The sequence below is a fragment of the Meriones unguiculatus genome, chromosome 14, assembly GCF_030254825.1.
Source record: "Meriones unguiculatus strain TT.TT164.6M chromosome 14, Bangor_MerUng_6.1, whole genome shotgun sequence".
NCBI lineage: Eukaryota > Metazoa > Chordata > Mammalia > Rodentia > Muridae > Meriones > Meriones unguiculatus.
The window spans coordinates 30,062,161-30,085,279 of NC_083361.1; the positions used below are offsets into that span (position 1 = coordinate 30,062,161).

Genomic DNA, 23,119 nt, shown 5'->3' on the forward strand with positions numbered 1-23,119 from the left:
ATAGATAGATAGATAGATAGATAGATAGATAGATAGATAGACAGACAGACAGGTAGATACCACTATGTAGTAGATACTTCTAACTGCTCTGTCCAGATATAGGTCTGTCTGTCTGTCTCTCTCTCCCTCTCCCCATTCCTCTCTCTCTCTGTCTCTTTAATATATATTTTGAATTTATGACTGTTTTCTGGTACTACTGGCTAGTGTAAGCAATAAATAACAAAAGATAGACTAAGACAAATGTTAAATAAACAAAAACAAGCATAATTCTAACTGGCTTTCCTCTTCGGGTATATTCTTTCCAGCTTGCCAAGGCTCAGTGTTGACTGTACGGACATAAATCCATTTCTACAGCAGACCTTTATGTGTTGCTAATGCCTTGTGTGAACTCTTCTCAGATCGGATTGAATCATGATTGTTTGTCTCATGATATGGCTTGATCAAGAGAGAGCAATGGTGGTAGAAGATGTGTCCACCTTAGCACACTCCTGTCTTGCTGCAGTGTTTGTGTCATTGGCAAACCTTCAGTGCATATGGCTTCTCAAGACTCATCCACAGCTGCTTTCTGTGATTTTATGGTGTTTAATCACTTTGTTTGAAACTAGATAGTATAATCAATTAAGTGTATTTGACCAGACACAGTTAAATTGTAATTCCTCAAAGTATATGGCAAGAAGTGAATCTATCAGCCCCAGAGTTGTGGAATGCCCATAATTCTCTTCTTTTTTTTTCCCCTTGGGGGTAGGGGTCAAGACATTTTCTCTGTGTAGCCTTAGCTGTCCTGGAACTCACTCTGTAGACCAGGTTTGTCTCAGACTCACCGAAATCAGCCTGCTTCTGCTTCCTGCTACCACTGTCCAGCCAATTCTCTTTTCTTGAAGAAAAGAAAATTTCATCCCCACAACTGTCTCTTGACTCTTGGTCAGGTGGGTTGACTGAGGGGCTAGCTTTACATACATAACAGTGGAGGCTTGTTTCTTACTTAATAGGGAGAAATGGATATATAGCTATCTGAGAATGTTTTTCTTACACCTCTGAGTCATCTAGAAAGCTGTGAAAGGGCAGCATCTACCTCAGAGATCACAGAGAGCTAGCTGGTGGCCCTTGTGACCGAAACTTGGCTGGACTTACTGTTTCCCCCTCCTTCTCAACCAAACCTGCCTCTCCTTTCCTTAGTATATGGCCCTGATTTTTTAATTAAATTTTTATTTTTATATTAATTATAGTTTATTCACTTTGTATCTCAGATGTAGCCCCCTCCCTCATTCCCTCCCAATCCCACCCTCCCTTCCTCATCTCCTCCCATGCCCCTCTCCAAGTCCACTGATAGGGGAGGTCCTCCTTCCCTTCCATCTGACTCTAGCTTATCAGGTCTCATCAGGGCTGGCTGCATTGTCTTCCTCTGTGGCCTGGCAAGGCTGCTCCCCCACCAGGGGGAGGGGTGGTCAAAGAGCCAGCCACTGAGTTTATGAGACAGTCCCTGTTCTCATTACTAGGAAACCCACATGGAGACTGAGCTGCCATGGGCTACATCTGAGCAGGGGTTCTAGGTTATATCCACGAGTGGTCCTTGGTTGGAGTATCAGTCTCAGAAAAGACCCCTGTGCCCAGATATTTTGGTTCTGTTGCTCTCCTTGTGGAGCTCCTGTCCTCTCCAGCTTTTACTATCTCTCACTTCTTTCATAAGATTCCCTGCACTCGATATTGAACTCGAGTTGGAAGAGGCAAGTCCAGTCTCAAAATGGAGGTCCATGATTCAAAGGAACCAGAACAGCTGAGGAAGCTGTTTATTGGTGGTCTGAGCTTTGAAACCACAGATGATAGCTTAAGAGAACATTTTGAGAAATAGGGCACACTAACAGATTGTGTGGTAACGAGAGATCCCCAAACAAAACATTCCAGGGGTTTTGGTTTTGTGACCTACTCTTGTGTTGAAGAGGTGGATGCTGCCATGTGTGCTGGGCCACACATGGTGGATGGGCATGTGGTGGAACCACAGAGAGCCGTTTCTAGAGAGGATTCTGTGAGCCTGGTGCCCATTTAACGGTGAAGAAAATTTTTGTTGGTGATATTAAAGAAGATACAGAAGAATATAATCTGAGAGACTGCTTTGAAAAGTCTTTATGGCAAGATTGAAACCATAGAAGCTATGGAAGACAGGCAGAGTGGAAAAAAGAGAGGATTTGCTTTTCTAACTTTTGATGATCATGACACAGTTGATAAAATTGTTGTTCAAAAATACCACACTATTAATGGGCATAACTGTGAAGTGAAAAAGGCCCTTTCTAAACAAGAGATTCAGTCTGCTGGATCACAGAGAGGTCTTGGAGGTGGAAATGGCAACTTTATGAGTCGTGGTGGAAACTTTAGAGGTAGTGGTGGTAACTCTGGTCATGGTGGAAACTTTGGTGGAAGAGGAGGCTATGGTGGTGGAAGTGGTGGCAGCAGAGGTCGTTATAGAGGTAGTGGTGGAGGATATAATGGATTTGGAGGTGACGGTGGCAACTATGGTGGTGGCCCTGGTTACAGCAGTAGAGGAAGCTATCTATGGTGGTGGAGGAGCAGGATATGGAAATCAAGGTGGTGGATATGGTGGAGGAGGAGGACATGATGGTTACAGTGAAGGAGGAAATTTTGGTGGAGGTAACTATGGTGGTGTAGGAACTATGATGACTTTGGAAATTATACTGCAATCAAATTATGGACCCATGAAGGGAGGCAGTTTCAGTGGAAGAAGCTCAGGCAGTTCCCATGGTGGTGGCTATGGTGGTGGAAGTGGTGGATGTGGTCGCAGAAGGTTTTTGTTAAAAAAAAAAAATAACACAAAAACAAACAGCAGAAAAGGCTACAGATCTTAGCAGGAGAGAGAGAGAGGAGTCGTCAGGAAAGCTGCAGGGTACTTTGAGACATCATCCCAAATGCATTAGAGGACTGCCACAGGAGGAACGATGATCCACAGTTAGAAAAGTTACTGCAGCTTAAACAGGAAACCCTTCTTGTCAGGACTGTCATAGCCACAGTTTGCAAAAAGTGCAGCTATTGAGTAGTGCAATACAGTGTCAATTAGATGTACATTCCCGAGGTCCTTTATCTGTTGTAGCTTTTTCTTTTCATTACATCTGGTATATTGCCCTGTAAATTGTGGTAGTGGTACCAGGAATAAAAAATTAAGGAATTTTTAGCTTAAAAAACAAAGATTCCCTGCACTCTGCCCAAAGTTTGGTTATGAGTCTCAGCATCTGCTATGATACAATGCTGGGTAGAGTCTTTCAGAGGCCCTCTGTGGTAGGCTCTGGTCCTGTTCCCTCTTCTAATGTCCATCCCGTTTGTCTTTCTGAGTGAGGACTGATCATCTTACCCAGGGTCCTCCTTCTTTCTTAGCTTCTTTAAGTGTAGAGATTTTAGTATATTTATCCTATATTATATGTCAAGGACATTTGCTCAACCACGTTTGTAGCAGCTTTATTCATAATAGTCAGAACCTGGAAACAATCCAGATGTCCCTCAACGGAGGAATGGATACAGAAATTGTGGTACATTTACACAATGGAATACTACTCAGTAATTAAAAACAAGGAAATCATGAAATTTGCCGGCAAATGGTGGGATCTAAAATTATCATCCTGAGTGAGGTAACCCAGAAGCAGAAAGACACATGTGGTATATACTCATTTATAAGTGGGCATTAGACATATAACATAGGATAAACATACTAACATCTGGCCCTGCTTTTTACAAGGTGGCTCAAGCCCAAAACCTGAAGTCTTCCTGCTATCTCTCCCCTTCACTGGTAAATTCTTCCAGCCCTGCCTGCAGGTGGGCTCCTGGGCCCCCCTAGTGTCCCCTCCTCCATTGTTATTGCTGGGTTCCAAACCACCTTCCTTTCCCAGTTTGTCCTCACAGGCTCTGAGTGTTCTCCTTTCCCTTCCTGCCCTCAGTCTGCTCTCACACAGCAGCCAAAAGCTAGCTTAGAAACATCTGTTGTACCACCTGCCTGTCCAGACCCTCTGAACACTGTAAAGCCTTCTTTCCTTACCACAGCCTTCAAGACCCAACACAACCTGTCTTTGTATTGTTTGGTTGGTTTTTGTTTGTTGCTTGTTCGTCTGCTTTTCAGTGTTGTGTTTCACTACGTACCACAGGCTGGCCTTAACTCACAGTGATCTTCCCAACTCAGCCTCCCAAGTGTTAGGGTTATAGGTGTATGCCACCATACCTAACTCTGTATTTAATTGAGATAGGGTTTCACTGTGCAGCACAGGCTGGCCTGGAACCTGCAATTCTGCTTCAGCCTCTTAAAATACATCTCCAGTCACCCTGTCCCTTTCCTCCTCTTCTGATGACACAGGTCTTCTGCAGCTAGGCAGTCTCATTGCAAGACTGTTTCCTTCCTTCCTTCCATTCTAGTCCCTGCCCGGAGTGGTCTTTCCAAGACACCTTGCTGAATGCAGACACTGGGTCCCAGTGTTATGGCGTTTTCAGCAGAGAAGACTGGTGGGACATGGGTTTAAGCCGTAAGAAAGTCGTCATTAGCCAGCCAGCAACTACACTGGGTGTTCAAGATCCCACTGTAGTCTGAGCCTTGAAGCACAAAAGCCATGTTCTAGGTTGACATACTTAAGTTAACAAGAACAGTTAGCCAGAAGCAGAACTACAGAAGCAAAAAAGCAAGGTTAGTACATGTAGAGATTTTCCCAGAACTATATGGACTTTGATGGATAAGGCCTGCTTTAGTTTTGGCTGGTGGTGCTGTCTGTGTGCTGGGTTTTACACCCTGAGTGGTGTTTCTGTCATGGAGACAGTTGCGCTGAGGTCGGGGGCCCTGTTTCCAGTGCCTGTTTCCTTTGTACCACCACGCCACTTCTTGGCATGTGCTGTGTGTTCTTTCGCCTGTTTATTGTCCATGCTCTCCACAAGAACAAAGGCTCTGTTAGGTAAGGTCACGTCTATCTGCCTCCCTGCTGTATGTGTGGCTCCTAGAATAATACCAGACACACAGTTCTTGTTTGGTATAATTGCTAAATGAAGAAGCAAATGATTCTTCCTGGGTACCACTGAAAGCCAGGGCTGGCAAGATGACTCAGTGGGTAAAGGTACCTGCCAACTTGAATTAAATCTCTGGAACCCACAGCCGAGAACTAACTCCCACTAGTAGTCTTCTGACCTGTACCCCACGCCCACCCCCAAGAAAAATAAAATGTAAAAAATAAAATAAAATAAGAAGAAAGAGAGACATCCCAAGGACAGGTGACTATATGCAAAGAGGGCAATGTGCAGCTTTGAGGGGGGATTTAAATTGAGGGCCAAAAATTCACTTTGAAGGAAATAAAGTTTTGGCTCCACTTAACTAGGCATGAAGAGACTGTAACCGACAGTTGGGTCCTCAACAAGGGAGGTATCCAGTTGAACTCATTTCTGGGCCTCAACCATGAGGATGCTTTCAGACAGCAGCTCTGTGCATATCCCAAAATCCTACAAAGATGATGAAGAGGCAATCCCTCATCCAAGCAGCTGCTGTGTCCTGTTATCCTAGGGCACTCCTTTAAAGGGGGTTCAAACCAGGATGCTGAGGCCACTGTGCTCACTGCCTTGCGACTCTTGGGGCTTGCCTCTGGGCTGGGACAAAAGCAGCCGCCCCAGGATGCCTTGGGAATCTGCATGGGCTGCTTGTGGCTTTCCTTCAGAAGTCAAGGCTCAGTCCTTAAGACAACGTGAGACACTGGAGAGTGGCCCCTTTTATTAGGTTCACCCTCTTCGCAGCAGAGAGACCATAGTGTTTGCCCATAACCTGAAATACTCAAAGGCTAGGGCACTGAAAAGAGGCCTTTAGGCCTCTTTGTCACCATTAATCTGGTCCCTGCTGGTTTCTACCCTTTTGCATCAGAAAGGCTTTATTTTCTCTCTTTCTCTCTCTCTCTTTTTTAAGAGGAGGAGAAACAGCTGTGCAGGATTTGAGAATGGGATTTTAATGGTCACTGACACTACACAAAAGCTCTACTGTGATGGTGGAGTGTTCTGGGGGCAATTGCCTCCTTTGTCTGAGGGCAGTGACACAAGCAGGCCACTCCGGGGGAAGAGAAACAACTGGGACATGTGATTGAGGTACCATCCAGCACATGTGCACAACACTGTTCCCAGGCATCCATCATGACGGGGTTTCACTCGCATTTGCCTTTTGAAAGAAGCAAATGTATTTGGAAGGTGTGAGGCATGAATTATTTCCCTAGGTGTTGCTCTCTGGTAATTGTGACTGACAAAATGTGGTTGTTCGTGTAATGCAGGCTTCTCTCCGTGGGGAGAAAGAAACTAGCCCTTCTTAGCCACAGGGCATTTGACAAATTACTCATCCCTTTCATGGGTTAAGAAATCCCAACTGATTAGGGATACTGTGGGGCTTCTCCAAGTGGAACATTGACAAGGCTTGGGGGTTGGCTAAATAGCTCCAAGATGGAGCCATACCTGAAGAATCCTGTGTCCATCCTGTTACCCTGTTCAGTGGGGTGCAGCTCTAGGCCTGAGCACAAGCATGAGCCAATGGTGCCAATCAATGTTGATCTGCCTCTATGTGAGGCTTGACTGTGCTGATGGGACCATGGTTATAACCTGGGTCTCTGCCAATAGTTCTTCCTCCAATGGGAACGGCACAGGCCAGAGGCACTCTGGCAAAGCTGGCATTGATTTGCTTTCTGCTAGCCTCTATGACAGCTTGGCTGGAGAAATCCATGAAAGGGTTATTCTCTAGACACGGGGATGGACGGGTGAGACACAGCATGACATGTGGATGCTCTGTCTGTCACTCAGTCCAGCTTTTCATGAGACTTAGGCTAGAAGCAGCGTGGTGGCGGGAACCATCAGACCACGACGATGTGTAGAGGCTAAGTGTACAGCATAGACTCTGCCACAGATACGTGCACCTGCTCATTGTAGTACTGAGTGCCAACGAAGCAAGCCAGGTTCACATTTAAGATGTCAGTTACAACAAAATCACAAACCCAGTGGTTCAGAGCACTGGCTGCTCTTTCAGAGGACCCAGGTTTTGTACATAGCACCCACGTGGTGGTAACAGCCACGTGTAACTCCAGTTTCAGGGGATCTGACACCTTCTTTTGGACTCTACAAGTAGCAGACACACACACACGGTGCACAGACAAAGGCAAAACCTCCAATACATAAAATAAAAACAAATCTTTAAAATAAACCAGAAACGCATATAAGAGAAAATATGAATAATGCAAATACAAAAAAGTTAAGATTTAAATATAAATGCAAATTTTGTTAATTGACTACTTTTGTTTGTTTTTTGAGACAGGGTTTCTCTGTGTAACCTTGACTGTCCTGGACTCACTTTGTAGACCAGGCTGGCCTCGAACTCACAGAGATCCACTTGATTATAGGCATGAGGCACCACACTGGCTTTTTCTTTTTCAATACTTTTATTTATTTTAAAAAGACATTTCTTGTATATATATGCGTGTTCTATCTGCATGCATACCTGCATGCCAGAAGAGGGCATCAGATCTCATTGTAGTTGGTTGTAAACCACCATGTGGTTGCTGGGAATTGAACTCAGAAGGAAGAGCAGACAGTGCTCTTAGCTGCTGAGCCATCTCTCTAGCCCCTGGCTGAGTACATTTAACTGTAGAAATAATACCTGAAATATTGTATAGCCTCATTCTGATACAAAAACCTCATTTTAAATATTGTTTTTGAGAGAATAATAAAAAGTGAGTAATAAAGGATTTTTGTCGTTTTTGAGACTAGGTTTTACTATGTAGGCCTTGAACTTAGAGAGATCTATCTGTCTCTGACTCCTGAGAGTTTGCATTAGAGCGAGTGCTCTCATAACTAGCACTGAATGCTTTGATTATTGATGATAGAACATTTACTATGTTTAACCATAAAATTACATATGTGAACTGCACTCCTAGGATAGGAGTAAAGTAAACATCCCGCTATGGACACTTGAGATGCATAATAGTTAACTTTGTCCGTGGCTCCTTTTTTCTATTTAAGTTTAAAAGAGAATGTGTTTGTTCTGGTCAGACTCTTAGCTGCTTAACAAAGCCCTGAGTTGAGCTTCTGTCTCCACTTGTGCTCCATAACCTTTTCCTTTCCTAAATTCAGAGTCCAGGGTGCTAACCACCACACATGGGAAACTCCTGCCTTAAATTCAGAACTCTAAACCTTAACGAAGATGTGTCTGACTCATTAGCTGTGAGGCTTTAGTCCAAGTCTCTTAGCCCCCTCTTCCTAGTCTCTCTTTTTGTAAATCCGAGCCAGTGAGGTCACGTGCTCCCCAGGGTCCCACTAAGGAATACGTGACATATTGCAGCTAAAGTGTCTGGCATGGTGTCATGTATGCTGTGGGTTCTTAATGCTGGCTACATAGAAAGGCTATTTGGGGAGAGGGGCTATAAGGGTGATGTTTGACTGTTGAAATAGGAAGCCAAATTGGGTATATTTGCTTCACCTTCATGCTGTAGAATAGGGCACAAATCCTTATTTAACTAGTGCCATCAGAATCTCTATTTAACTAGCAATCAGAGGCACAGTCATGAATTTTCTTATTGCTTATTCTTTCTGGAACATTTACAAGGGTTTATGCACTTTATTGCACATCTGAAGTATGCTGTTTTATAAGACCCTCAAGACCTTACCCGCGCAGCAGCTGAAGGGGGGAGGTTTAGAAAATACTCCTTTTGATGGGATTCCTCCTTCCAGTGGCTAACCACCTCCCCCTCAAGAATAAAACCCCAGTGTCTGGAATTCAGGAAACCTTTGGCCTATCCAGATCCCCTTTCTTCCTTTTCTTCTAATATATCATGCAAGAACCTTTGTGACTTGTCTCATTTCTACTGGAGAGATCCTATCCATCCTTCCAAGCTTCACTCAAATATGGCTTCTTCTAGGAAGCCTTGCAGGACGCTGCCTGGCAGAATTGAGACACCTTCCTCAGGGCTGGATGTGTACGTTGCTCAGTGGTTTCGAGACCATTGGTCCAAGTCCTAATTCTTCCAGGTGAAACACACACACACACACACACACACAGAGAGAGAGAGAGAGAGAGAGAGAGAAAGAGAGAGAGAGGGAGAGAGGGAGAATTAGCAATTTCCACCTTTATATGCCTTTGATAGCCCTGTAAACTAGGACAATCCAGAAATTAAAAAATAAACAACCATTTCACCAACAAGTGCTTCTGCTACAAAATAGGTAAGGTCCCTACGGTCCCTGCTGGTCTAGGGAGATACAGACTTATTAGACAGGGGTGATAGGAGCAGGAAATCCAGAGGCAATGCTCTCTGTGTCTTTAAGGGATTTGCATGGGGACTGTGGTCCACCTTCAGCACCTCCTTCTCTGATGCTCTCATCACCCTTCCTCAGCCTCCATCTCCACTGACCAGATTGTCCCCCTTTGGCTAGTCAGTTGCAGGGCTGGGACGTATTATGATGGATCACAAGAACGCTGCATTGTATGTCCAAATGGAACCTTCCAAAATGAGGAAGGACAAGTCACTTGCGAACCATGCCCAAGACCAGAAAATCTTGGGGCCCTAAAAATCTCAGAAGCCTGGAATATATCTGAATGTGGAGGTAAGGATTCTGTCTGTCCATTCTCACTCCTCCAATCCCCAGTGTCATTGTTTAGACTAAGTTTGGATGGTGCCCAAAGACTCTGGATGGTGTACACTGGACCTTGGTCTTCTCACAAGCAGGGCACATGTTGGCTTCATCATTAGTTCTCTAATGCTGGGTTGGCACCTGACACGCTGGGCTGATGCACACATGAGCAAATGAATGAAGAAGGGGACACAGCTCAGTTGGTGGAGTTTGAGCTCCAGTACTGCATTAGCTGGGGGTGGTAGTAGACAGCTGTAACTCAGTACTTGGGAGGTGGAGTCAGGAAAATCAGGAGTTCAAGGTTATCTTTGACTACATAGTTGAGTTTGACGTCAGCTCGGGCTACATGAGACCCTGTCTCAAAAGTAAAGACAAAAGGATGGGGAAGATATTGGCAGAACAGTATAAATGTTTCACTCACACGCTTTCTTCACTCTGTAAATATGCACACTGGAGACCTTGGTCTAAAGGGCCCTGGTCAACTAAATGGGTCCCAAAACAAAAACAAAAACAAAAATCATAGAAAGGAACAGGTAGTGATGAGGGAATATTCATAGGGATGGGATGGAGGGAAAAGTAAATTCAAAGAGAGTACTTAGAAGACCCTGGATACATGCTGATACAAAATTAATCCATAAAAAAATAATTGGAAAAATACCAAAAATCTCACAAGTAAACAAAAGATGGGATTTGGGTGGGGTTGCAAGAGACACAGACTCAAGGAAGTACCTTGCTAGTGACAAGTTGCTTCCTATAGAACAAGGGCTTCTGGGAGTCTTTCATTAATGTCTGACTCCTTCCCTGATCTTGAAGGGAAAAAGAAAGCATGGTTTAAAGTCAATGTCACTGGGTCCCTCTGTCCACGTGGGGTCAGGTAGCTGGGTTTAGTAGACTGACTGAGGTAGGCCAGGAAACACCTCAGTGCAAGAAGGTGCAGCGGAGTCAATGGTGCAGTGGGAGGCTCGTTAAGTCTGTGCAGTTACTAGTCAAGGCCGGGCTTCTGAGTCTAGTCACCAGATTGACTCCATAGCAGAGATAGTCCCATCCCCCTCGCTCCAGTCCCACCCCAATCAAATCCCATTACAAGGGACCCCTGGGTAGCATGCAGGCCAAGGCTCCACACATACTAGGCCTTTCTTACACTAGAAGCAGATGGCATGACCTCATCCTGCCCATCTTTACCCTGGGCTCTCTATGCCTGTGTGTCAACTTCAGGTTCTTGCCCACCTCCTACTGAGGGTCCCAGTGGGACTGGCTGGGTGCTTCTCATGGGTGTCTGAGCTGAAGTCTGTATGGGGTATCAGCCTCACAAAGGCCTGTCTCTTCTGCAGAGAGGTGGGGAAGGGCCTCTGTAGGGGGAATGAGCTTCTTCACTCACTCAGCGCCATTACTCCTTGCAGGCCTGTGTCAACAAGGTGAATATTCAGCAGATGGATTTGCCCCTTGCCAGCTCTGTGCCCTGGGCACCTTTCAGCCTGATGTGGGCCGTACATCATGTTTCCCATGTGGAGGAGGTCTTTCCACCAAACATCTGGGAGCCACTTCCTTCCAGGACTGTGAAACCAGAGGTGAGTCCTTGCTTGCCCCTTTCTGGAACGCCACTTCTCTTCTGAGTTCCACTGGGTCGGGTGGAGATCTGATCCAGCTCGGTCCAGGCTGGCCTGTGGCAGGGCTTCAGGTCTCCCCAGCCACCGAGGCCACTCACAGAAGTGCGATGGCTGGGCAGCAGTACAGAGGTTTCACAAACAGACCTCCTGGGCTCTGCCCCTCCAGCCTTCTATCTCAGCAGCCTCACCACCCCCTACCAGTCTCCTCCAGAGTCACACTTCCCTGTTTCTCCCAAGGAGGGCCACTTCAGCCTCAGCCTGTGCCCTCAGTGCTCCTCCTACCCTGAAGATATAAGAGGTGACCACTGTTGCCTGGCCATGTGTATTCATGTTCAGTTTTTTGTTTGTTTGTTTGTTTTTCCTGAGTGTTTTGAATACCTTTCCCTCTGGCCAGTGAGGGAATCAAGTGTTGATTAATCCCGGCTTGCCAGGAAAGCAGTATTTCATTTAGGCATATGAATTTTTTTATAAGCCTTGAAGTATTTGGTTAAAAATAGTCTTTTTCTTCACAGTTCAGTGTTCGCCTGGGCATTTCTACACCACCACCACACACCGGTGCATTCGTTGTCCACTGGGGACATACCAGCCTGAATTTGGAAACAATAACTGTGTTTCCTGTCCGGGCAATACGACCACTGACTTTGATGGCTCCACCAACATAACACAGTGTAAAAGTAGGTTTTTCTTTATGGTGTTTCACAGGCTGGACTGCAGGGTGAGTGCCTGGGTTGGACTTGGGCAGGGAAGTGTGAGGAGGCAGCTGGGGTCCCAGGTTCATTCAGGGTCATGTGCATGTTAGTCCCACTCATAGCTAAGTGGACCAGTGTAGGGGAGGGAGGGGCTGCAGTGCTCTTGGCTGTTAAAATGGGAACTAGAGCTGTGACCCAGAATTCCTCACCCTCTTAACCTGTGTGCTGCAGGGATTGAACCAAGCGCTTAAGACAGAGTGCATCCTCTATCCCTGAGCCCCACCCCACTGCCTCTCTGCACTTACAACTGTCCTTTTCCCTGGAGGATAATTTTAGTTCAGTCTAGCGCACCAGGCATTGTGAGAGAGCCTGCCCTGTGCCCAGCATCCTGTTAAGTCAGCAGGGCCTGCTCAGGAGTGTGAGCCATAGCTTCAACAATGGGGAACTGAATCATTTAAGGGCTTTGCTAATGTGGCTACTTCCTGCATTACCTACTGTATGGAAATTCCATAGTAAAGGCTGAAAGCAGAGCTCACTCTTCTAAGGGTGGCCCCATCCAGGCTAGAGAGGAGGCCTCCCCGGAGTGCGGGAGCTTGGGGTGGAGAGGAGCAGCGGATCAGTGAGTTTTATGGCTAACAGGTTAGTTTTCTCTCCCTGGTTGTTTTGCGTTGTGTTTTGTTTTCGCTTCGGTAGTGGCTACTGAATCTCGGGCCTGGCGCATGTGAGGCAAGGAGTTTTCCACCAAGCTGCTGCCCAAGCCCCGAGGGTCCTCTCTGTCTCAGTGTAGTTGTAGCCACAGATGCTGGTCTCGAATGCCTGCTTTGACGGCAGTCTCACTGCTGCATTTGAGAGCCTCTTGTGTTGGTGGATTAGACTTTGGGAAGACTTATAGTGTTAGGGGGTTCTCCTGTATGCCAAGGTGACCCTATTCCTAGGAGCAGGGATGCACAGTTCCTCAGGCAACCCTGAATTCCATAGCTCTCCCCTCTCTTTTTCTTCCCAGAAGAAAAGCCTAGTTATCATGATTGCTTTTTAAAAAAAAAAAAAAAAAAAAAAAACTATTGCTAACTCCCAGCTATAGTCAGAGAAGAAAAATCACCCCCCGCCCCCGATGTCTCTGGTACAGGTTTACCTACCACTGTTAAAGAGTAAGCCCCTTCAACTCCTGACTGTGTCTGCCTCAGTTCTGAGCCCCAGATCTTTGGGGGGACAGGTGGAGGATCAGTACCTGACAACAGAGCTGACATAGTGAGCATGTACCCATGATCTCTTTTCCTTTGGTGCAGATGTAAACACATAGCATGCCCAAGTGCATCTAACAGGTCATTGAAATTCCCTTCTCCATTTAAAAATAAAACATGGCTTTAAACAGAAAGGTGAGAAATGTTTATTTTCACCAAAGGTCTTGGTAAACTGTTCCCTACTGAACTATGAGCTGTGTTCTGAGTTCAGTGTCATGTTCCCCTGATGAATGGAACTGTAACAAAATAGCACAGACTAAATGCGTTGAGAAGAGGGTGGGCTACTTTGGAGAGGCTGTGAGCATGAGAGGATGCACATTCTCTAGGTTGTCATTTCCTAGCAACAGAGAGTCTGTGGATCTCAGCCATCCTTGGGGTGTATATAATAGCAATGACAGTGTTCTGCCCTCCTAACTCATGGTACTTCCTTTCCAGACAGAAAGTGTGGAGGGGAGCTGGGGGATTTCACAGGGTATATTGAATCCCCAAACTACCCTGGGAACTACCCAGCCAACTCAGACTGCACCTGGGTCATCAGCCCACCCCCAAAACGTCGCATCCTGATTGTGGTCCCTGAGATCTTCCTGCCCATTGAGGATGACTGCGGTGACTACCTGGTGATGCGGAAAACCTGTGCGTCTCTCCCTGGGCTTCCCTCCCTTCCCAAGGCAGTCTGGGAAACCTGATGACCTGCCCCCAGCTTTAAATGTGAGGAGCAGGCCTAGTAGATTCTTTTCTTCCTAGTAAAACAGAGATGGGGCATGAGTTTGTAGCTAAGTGGGGCTGCACTGTTCACTCTGGGGGTCAACACACAGTTTAGGGACTGCCCAAGGCCAAAGGCATGAAGGAAGGCCCCTCCTGTTATCCCAACTCAGCCTCTGGCATCTATAAAGAAGCACTTCTCAACTTATGGGTCTCAACCCCTTTGACAAACCTCTATCCCTCCAAATATTAACATCACAATTCATAACAGGAGAAAAATTGCAGTTACAAAGTAGCAATGAAAGTTAATTTATGAGATGAGGGAGGGAGGGAGGGATTGGGAGGGAATGAGGGATCGGGACACGGCTGGGATACAGAGTTAATAAAATGTAACTGATAAAAAAAAATAATAAAATAAAAAAAATTTAAAAAAAATAAAAAAAGAAAGTTAATTTATGTTTGTGGGTCACCACAGCACAAGGAACTGTAGTAAAGGGTCACAACATCAGGAAGGTTGAGAACCACTGCATAAAGGGATGCTACCATCAATGCAGCCTGATGACATAGCTGAGAGTGGGTTCAATCCCAGCGTCACCTCCGACTGGGTCTGTGATCTTGGGTGGAAGTTCTGAACCTCTCACTGTAGTCTTCTGGGAGAGGGGGCAGAAATGACAGTGGCTGCCTTGCAGGGTTGTTAGGACTGAAAGAGTTCAGGTTGCAGAATGCTTGGAAGAAGCCATGTGTCTGTCTGTCTGTCTTCTTTTTTTTAAAAAAAAATTACTGGTATATACTACCTATGTAAAATAGTGGGCTTCATTATGACATGTTCAGACATGTAAATGATATTTTTTGATCATATTCTCCCTCTGTTATCCTCTTGTGTCTCTTTCCAGCTTAACCCCTTCCTCTTTCCAATTAGTCTCTCCTGTGTTTGTCTTTGGGAGGGAGTTGTTTTGTTTTCTGTGATCTGTGAGAATGGGTGAAAAGTTGTTTACAGGAATGTGGGCACTTTCCCAGTGACTATGTAACTGGAGAAAATGTGTCTCTCCCACGCACCCATTAGTGTGTAGATCATAGGGTGGTGGTGGGAGAGGGGTGGAGGCTGTGATCATGAGCTCCTTCTCTCTTCCTAAGATAATATGGATAAGCCAGTCTGGTACACACGCTGTGAGTCTGAGACCACAGCAATGACCATTACTGGTGGTTAAAATGCCTGAAGTTGGATGAGGGTTGGAATCCTATCCTTGCCACACACTCGCTGTGGCCCCTGGGCCACAAGTCCTTACTGTAATAGAGGCGGTAAGTGATCAGCCTTTGTGGCTTCAGAGGAATCAATGAGATCAAGCCTATAAAATACATAGTGTTCTTCTGGAAAGCTACAATATGTGGGGGAGACTCTTGCTGGGTATAAGCAACTGGCTCTGAACTCTGGGGCCCCTTCTCTACTCCTACCATGGATGGGGAGGCTTGGGCTGCAGCCATTTGTCAGGCTGAGGGCAGGTGGAGCTTAGCCTTGGGGTAAAGTATAATTCCCCAGTGGAATCTTCTCTGTTTCCAATGCATTCTACTGGTAGGATGAGTCAGAGAGTGATGTGTGTGTATGTGTGTGTGTGTGACCTGTGCAGGCCTGAGGACAACTGCAGCTGCCATTCCTCAGATGCCATCCACCTTGCTTTTTTGAAGCAGGTTCTTGAACTGGCCAAGTAGGCTAGGCTGTCTGGGCAGCAAACCCCAGGGATATACCTGTCTCAGCTATCCCATGACCACTATGTCTGACTTCAAAACAAAACAACAACAAAACCAACAAAACAAAACAACCCCCTATGGGTTCTGGAATCAATCTCAAGGTTTCATGTTCGCAAGGCAAACACTTTATCTAGGGAGCTGTTTCCCCAGCCCAACAGTTCTTGAGTTTAACTTATTGTGTGGGTTAAGCATTTTTAAAGATGAGCATTCCCTCACTTCTGGCTCCATGACACTTCTTGAACCCCTAACCCCCATCTTCCCTTGGCAGCTTCATCAAATTCTGTGACCACATATGAAACCTGCCAGACCTACGAACGTCCCATCGCCTTCACCTCCAGGTCAAAGAAACTGTGGATTCAGTTCAAGTCCAATGAAGGGAACAGTGCCCGAGGATTCCAGGTCCCCTACGTGACATATGATGGTAAGCAAAAGCTGCTCTCGGGCTGCTGCCATGGCAGGGGTGGGGTGGCTTGGCTCCGAACTGAATGCATTGGCTTCTGAGCCAGTTGGCATATGCTCACAAGCACACCCACTCCAGCTAGCCTGGCAGGGTGAGGCGAAAGGACATGGCTGACTCACTGGGGCCATATTTTAAACAGACATTCGGGGTCATTAACTGTGGGGAGGAAAAAGAATGGCTTAGAAAATAGAGGGGAAGTGAGCAGGGTCAGGTGTGAGAACATGGCTGTTGGAGTCGGGAAGCCAGCTGATCAGGATTTTGTAGGTAACTTACTTTCTCTACTTGTAGGTAACTTCTACTTTCTTGATTTCCCATGGTGACTGAACCTAGGGTTTCTAACTCTGAGCTACACCTCTAGTCAAGCCATATTTTCTTAATCAGTGATGAAGAAAATAATTTGAATGAACTTTAAGAGTTTAACACGGGACAGATAGCAACTGCTCAAAAATATATGAACTTTTTAAGGTTGTGGCTTTATTAGATAGACTCTGCAGAAGGGTAGAGGCTTAATTTCAGGTTTTGACCCTGCTTTGGACTATGCGATCTCAGGCAAGTCAGATGATGTTTCTGGATCTTTTTGATCCCTGGAGACCTACTGAGACTCTGAGACTTGGTCAACAAATATTTACTGTGACCAGAACACAAAAGTGTGTATTTTGTCATAGATGCTGTGTAGGGTGCATACAAGGCACTGTGAGCACAGAGTGGAAGGAGGCAGCAATTATTCTGAATAGGCTTCCAGGGAACAGATCAGTTTCAAGAGGTTTGGGTCCTGAAAGAACATGTGAATTGGAGTGAGACACGAATAAAGAGAAAGAACATTCTCGAAGAGGCCAAATGACAGAGGACCTGGCAAAATTGGGGTCTGATTTGGCCATAGGGTAGGGAGCACAGGGAGAAAAACACATGAGGGTGGGGCTAGGCAGTGGGTAGCCTTCAATGCCAAACTCGGGAGGCAGAATTCATTTTATAGGGAGCCATTAAAGAATTTTAGGCAGAAAGACAACATTCTTGGCTTTCCTAAACTTACTTTATATAATTTATTTCTAAAGAGTGAAACAAACTAAACTCATTCTGCTCTGCATTTGTCTCAAATAAAGTCTAACGCCCAGGAGAAGGGTTCTTGAAATCTGCCTTCTGGGAAGGAGAACTGAGAGCTGAGTCTAATTCCTTCGTGGAAGTAGGTATCCAGCAGGCTCTCCTGTCTGGAATCAGGGAGGAAGCCAGACAGACTCTGAGGCTTGAGCAAATATTATCAAGGCATTGAGACATTTTCTTATGTCACAATTTAGGATGCTGTGTTATTCTGCCTTCATGACATATTAAATGTTCCCCTTTTTAATTGGAAATATGAAAACAAGGGCTGGAGACGTAGCTCAGTTGGTAGAGTGTTTGTGTAACCTGTATAAAGCCAATGCTCAACCTCCCAGCATTGTATAAGCCAGGTGTGGTGGCACTTGAAATCCTAGCAGGAGGAGTACAAGCTGTCAGCAGTGGTTGGGACTACAGATGAGTCCCGTGCTGGAGAAGGGCAAGAGTCATGTGTCAGGCATGGGACGTTCTGAGCACCAGGTATGCACCATGGTGCCGTTTATGGGGCACATTCCTCATGGTCACCCCGTGAAGCAAACCCAGTCACTTTCTGATGTACAAATGAGGCCACCCGGGCTTAGAGATTTAAATAACTGGATGATCCAAATCTAGAGACTTCAGAGCCTGAGTTCTTACCTACAAACTGCTCTGTGTTTTGAAAGGCAGAAGGAAGGAAGGAGGCACAGGTGCTCTTAGAAACGGGATGTGTTGTTTTAAAAGGCAATATTCTAGAAGCATTTGCTATAATGGCAAAGCACAGTATGGTTTTTCTGTTAAACTAGAGCACACAGCAACCTGTATTCCTAATAGCAGATTCCCTTCATGGAAAGAAGCCAATCCTCGGAGGTACAGATTATGAACAAGGGTGCAAAACTAAAACTAAAATAAGCAGGGCATGGAGGCATGCACCTGTAATTCAGCACTTAAGGGGTAGAGGCAGGAGGATCAGGAGTTCAAGGCCAGCTTTGGTTACACAGCAACTTTAGGGCCAGCTTAAACTATATTAGACTCTATTAAAAAAAAAAAAAAAAGAAAGATAAAACTTATACTTTTGATTTTGTTTCATTTATTTGGATTTTGTTGTTGTTTATTTGTTTGTTTTGAGACAGGGTTCTATAGTTCACAAAGTCAGTATGTAGCCCAAACTGGTCTTGAATGTGTACACTTACATTATATAGTCATTCAAATAAAAGAGTGAAGACAAAAGTGCCACATCAGTAGTGGCAATGGCAGTGTGTGTGCATCAAATGCTAATTGTGCAGTGATGGTCCTCCATCACCATCTCTGGACTGAAGAAACTTCTTAGGAGCACTTCCAACCCCCTCCACAGATGCTCTCGGGATTCATTTGGCTTCTCAGCACATGCTACGCATACAGAACAGCAATTTTTGATGTGTCCAGGCTCTGGAGAGGACTATGCTCTGCATATGCTTGTTTGAGTTATGACTATGGGAAGTGGGCTAGACTTCAAAGTGGGGTGAGATTACATTTGGAAAAGAACACCACATGCACCGCATTTAATGTGTATGCCAGGACCAAAGAATTGATCGATGCAAAAGCAAAAAGAATGTTCTTCTTCTTCAGACAGCTGAGTTCTCCATCCTCAGCCCTATTCCATCTAAAGAGAGAAGAGTCTTTCTTGGTGGTAAGCTTGGTCACCTTATCCACTGCAAGGACAGAGGGATAGTGGGGGTGTGGCAGGTATTGGTAGAGAGGGAAAGAAAAGCCTGGATGAGCTCCTGGGGGAGGGGACAGAGGTAAGAGCAGATCACCAAGCATGGAGCCCCCAAGACCCCACTACAGGAAAAGGCTGGGAACAGAAGGAAAGCAAAGACTCCTCAGGGAGCAGCCAGTGAGATAGCAGCAAAACCAAAGTGCAGAGAGTTCTAGAAGATCAGAGAGGACCTGGATGAAGGCGGAGAGTGATGAGCCAGGTCAAGTGCATGAAGGAAAGCGAGGACCAACATTTGACACCAGGACACACACCGTGAAGGCCATTGCTGACCTCAGCAGGCAATTCTGGAGGAGTGGTTGGGATGAAGCTGACAGCAGTAGGCTTAGCAGGAGAAAGTCCATTTGTGGACAATGAGTGCTGCCCCTTCCCTGCAGGGATTTTGTTACTGAAGGGAAGAGAGACACCAGAAGGAAACTGGAAAGAAGGGAAGTAAAGGAAGGCACCCTTAAGACCTGCATGCTCTCATGCTGATGGGAATGGGTAGAGAGATTTTTGTGCAGGAAAAAGTGCAGAATTACTGGCATAAGTGTCCTTGACATGCACAGGCAAGATGCATCCTGACTGAAAGCACAGAAGGCTCCTCTGAGGGCAGAGGAGGAAGGCAGGGCAGATGCCAGTGAGTGGAGGTGCTGGCTGTCTTCTCTGTGTCGGTGTGGAAAGTTCTCTGAGAGCAGCCGCCATAGGGGAACTTCTCAGAGCTTAAAAAAATGACAGAAGCTCAAGTTTGGAAATTAAATAGTGAGAAGAAAAATACGTCCTTTATTTCAACAGAGGACTACCAGGAACTCATTGAAGACATAGTTCGAGATGGCAGGCTCTATGCATCTGAGAACCACCAGGAAATACTGAAGGTAAGTACCTGCCTCAGACATGTGAGTCAGCCACGGGCTCCACATACATAGCTCTACTTTCTAGACACTGAGCCTGTGTGACCAAGGTCAGCAACACAGCTGCTAGAGTTTATGAGTACAACAGGTATTGGGTATTTGTGGAGGGGCAGGTGCGAAAGGGGTTTGCTTAGAAATCCAAGTGTAAAAACATATAGTGTTTTAATGTTCAACCTGAATAGTGAAAGACCTCTGCCTCCTAGTGTATGCTTCAGGCTCAAAGCCCACCACATTTTAGGTACTTGTAAGTAGTCAATAGCGAATACCATATCAGTAACCCCAAACTATTTTCCAAATCTCTATGTTGTATCTCATCTGGTTGAGGAAAACGGTTTTTATATATCAAATCTCCTTTCATAAGGTAATAAGGCATACTTATTAACAATTAAGGAGAATCAAAACTGGAAAGGAGATAGCAATCAGAGGAAACGGTTGCCACCAAGTGATTCTAGCTGGAGCTCCTGTGGATCGTGAGTCATTACGATCCCATTGGCAAGATGTCAGGTTTCAGTGTCTTGGCTCCGTAACAAAACTGTGTTCTTTTCAGGATAAGAAACTGATCAAGGCTCTGTTTGATGTCCTGGCACACCCCCAAAACTACTTCAAGTACACAGCCCAGGAGTCCCGAGAGATGTTCCCAAGGTCTTTCATCCGGCTGCTACGTTCCAAAGTGTCAAGGTTTCTGAGGCCTTACAAATGACTCAGTGTCCTACTGTGGGCTCTGTGGGCCGAAGCCATCTACCCTCCACATGCCAGCCCGCCCTCAGATCATCATCACGCCCAGTATCTGTGACTCGTTAGAGTTCAGGTTTTATAGATAATACAGATATCTTGGCAAACTGAACTTGGGCTTTCTTTCCCAGCATTTCAGATGTGGACTGCGAATGGCTTTGAGTTCCACTGTGTGGGCACATGTTCTGGATGTGGCGAGGGCTAGCTGGAATGGCCTCCTTTTGGGTTCTCATTCCTCTGATGGTCTGTAGTGGAAAGGAGGCCACAGAAGGGCCACTCTGGCTGCAGCTCCACTTCCTCCAGGCCAGTCCTCTCCCAGGAGCATCTGACCTCATGCAGACCAAGACAAACAGACAAGCAGGAGGGGAAGGCAAGCACTCTGGGAGCCACCCAGGCCTTCTGAGTCATGGAAAGACTCAGGTCCTCTCAGCTTTCTCCAGCATCTGTGGTGCCAGTTTAAGCCTAAATGTGTGAGTTCTAAGCAATGATGACTTAAGGAAAAACAAACAAAGAAACAAACAAACAAAAAAAAAAACAAGACTAGAAAGAATTAGAAATAAAAAGGGCAGTGTAGCCCCTCTGGAGGCTACACACACACACACACACACACACACACACACACACACACACACACAGCAAATCCAGAGGGCTGGTAGCTGCGGCAGCCCCCTGCCTTCAGTCATCTGAGCACTGTGCTGGGGACTGGAGAGTTCCTGGGTGTGATCTGAGTGGCTGGGAGTTATCCACTCTTGTGGAAGAGAGGTTCCACCCGCCCAGGGGCAGTTCTGCCAGGGCTCCTCCCAGTGCCGTGTGACTGGTACAAGGGCCTTCCTTTCCCATCCTGCCGAGGGAAGCTGAGTCCGAGGTGAAGTGGCATCACACAGGGCACTGTCATCCTCGGAAGGTGCAGCCCCACGCTGGCTCACAGGTTGTGCAGTTGAGCTATTCTGAGCTATTCTGGTCTGCACAGCGGGACTGAATGGTGATCCCCTCCCTCAGGAACTTTGCTTTTCCATATTCTGAGCTTTTAAACATTCTACACCTTCCCTCAGGCAAAAATCGTATTACAGTGGATGAAGAAAAGATTCTGTTGGACTAGAGAGCTAGCTCAGGGGTAGAGGCGCTTGCCTGGGCTTGACCCTCAATACACTACACACCCCCTCCCCAGCAATCCTGTCAATCAAGCTGCCCTCTCTCTAATGGGCAGGCTGACTACACATAGCCAGAGGATCTTTTTTTTCTTTCTGGGGCAATTATACCACATAATTCTGTATACCAATGTACTAAAAAAAAAAAAAAAGTCTAACAAGCATTTAAAAAAGAAAACAGGATTTCATTATTATTAGATCTGCTTTTCCACCTCAGTGTTGTTTTTAATCTATTAATGACATTGACTTTTTCCTTATTTTATTCTTTTTTTTTTTTTTTAAGTTCAGGTCTTACTATGTAGCCCTGACTAGCCTGCAATTCTAAATGTAGACCAGGATAGACTCAAACTCACAGAGTTCCACCTGCCTCTGCCTCCCAAGTACTGAGATTATTGGTGCCACCATGTCTGGAGACATTGGTGTTGTTAAAGGTTCTAATGAAACACTTTATTATTATTTGGCTAAATTTTCTCTTCAAGAATTTGAATGTCTTGCTAGGCACACTGGCACTTGTAATCCCACCACCCAAGAAATACAAACAGGAGGATCAAGAATTCAAGGTCACCCTCAGCTACATAGAGAGTTTGAGGCCAGTCTAGGCTACAAGAGACCCTATCTAAACAAACAAACAAACAAACAAACAAACCACAACCACCAACAAAAAACATATTCAGTCTTTAAAAAAAAAAAGCGTTAAGAGGTGGATGTGGTGCATGCCTTTAATCCCAGCACTTGGGAGTCAGAGGTACGTGGATCTCTGTGAGTTCAAGGCCAGCCTAGTCTACAGATCCAGGACAGCCAGGGCTACACAGAGAAAGCCTGTCTCAAAAAAACCAAAACAAAAATCACTAAGGGGCTAGCGAGATGGCTTGGCAGTTAAGAGCACTTGCTGCTCTTGCAGAGACCCCAGGTTCGGTTCCCAGCACCCATTTAGGTAACTTACAACAACCTAAGCTCCATTTCCAGGTGCTCTGTCACTCTTCTGGCCTCTCTGGACACTGCGCATGTATGCGCTGTGCCTATACTCAGACGCGCACACATACCTATGCAGCTTAAAAATAATAAATTTTTGTTTTCAATGTTTAAAAATTTGTTTTATGTGTAGGTGTTTTGTTTGCATGTATGTCTATGTATCATGCATGCCTGGCCCAGAGAAGCCAGAAGATGGTATTGGATTCACTGGAACTGGAGTTACGGATAACTGACTTTAAGCCAAAGTGTGGGTACTGGGAATCAAATCCGGGTCCTCTGGAAGAACAGTCAGTGCTTTTAACTGTTTCCCAGCTCTCTAGCCTCTAATCATTTTTATTTTTATTTTGAGGCAGGGTCTCATTGTCTATCCCTGGCTGGCCTTGAACTGCCTATGTAAATCATGTTGGCCTTGAACTTGCTCACCGGCTTCTGCCTCCTGAGTGCTGGGACTAAAGGTGTGCACCATCACACCTGGCTATAAAAGAAATCT

The 23,119-nt window shown here is 45.7% G+C and overlaps 1 protein-coding gene and 1 pseudogene across 3 annotated transcripts in view; both read left to right on the top strand.

Annotated features, from left to right (window-relative positions):
- The window catches only part of Scube2 (signal peptide, CUB domain and EGF like domain containing 2), a 67,812-nt gene extending 46,712 nt beyond the window's left edge, over positions 1–21,100 (top strand). For all 3 annotated transcript variants that reach the window (XM_021636273.2, XM_060367060.1, XM_060367059.1), the window contains 7 exons: positions 9,421–9,591; positions 11,019–11,186; positions 11,738–11,899; positions 13,591–13,788; positions 15,872–16,024; positions 19,662–19,741; positions 20,325–21,100. In XM_021636273.2, the coding sequence (XP_021491948.2) occupies positions 9,421–9,591; positions 11,019–11,186; positions 11,738–11,899; positions 13,591–13,788; positions 15,872–16,024; positions 19,662–19,741; positions 20,325–20,477 (1,085 nt within the window). In that variant the 3' untranslated portion in view covers positions 20,478–21,100. The remainder of the gene's footprint in view (positions 1–9,420; positions 9,592–11,018; positions 11,187–11,737; positions 11,900–13,590; positions 13,789–15,871; positions 16,025–19,661; positions 19,742–20,324) is intronic.
- On the top strand, positions 1,718–4,579 carry LOC110548195 (heterogeneous nuclear ribonucleoprotein A3-like; annotated as a pseudogene).
- Positions 21,101–23,119: the final 2,019 nt, after the last annotated feature.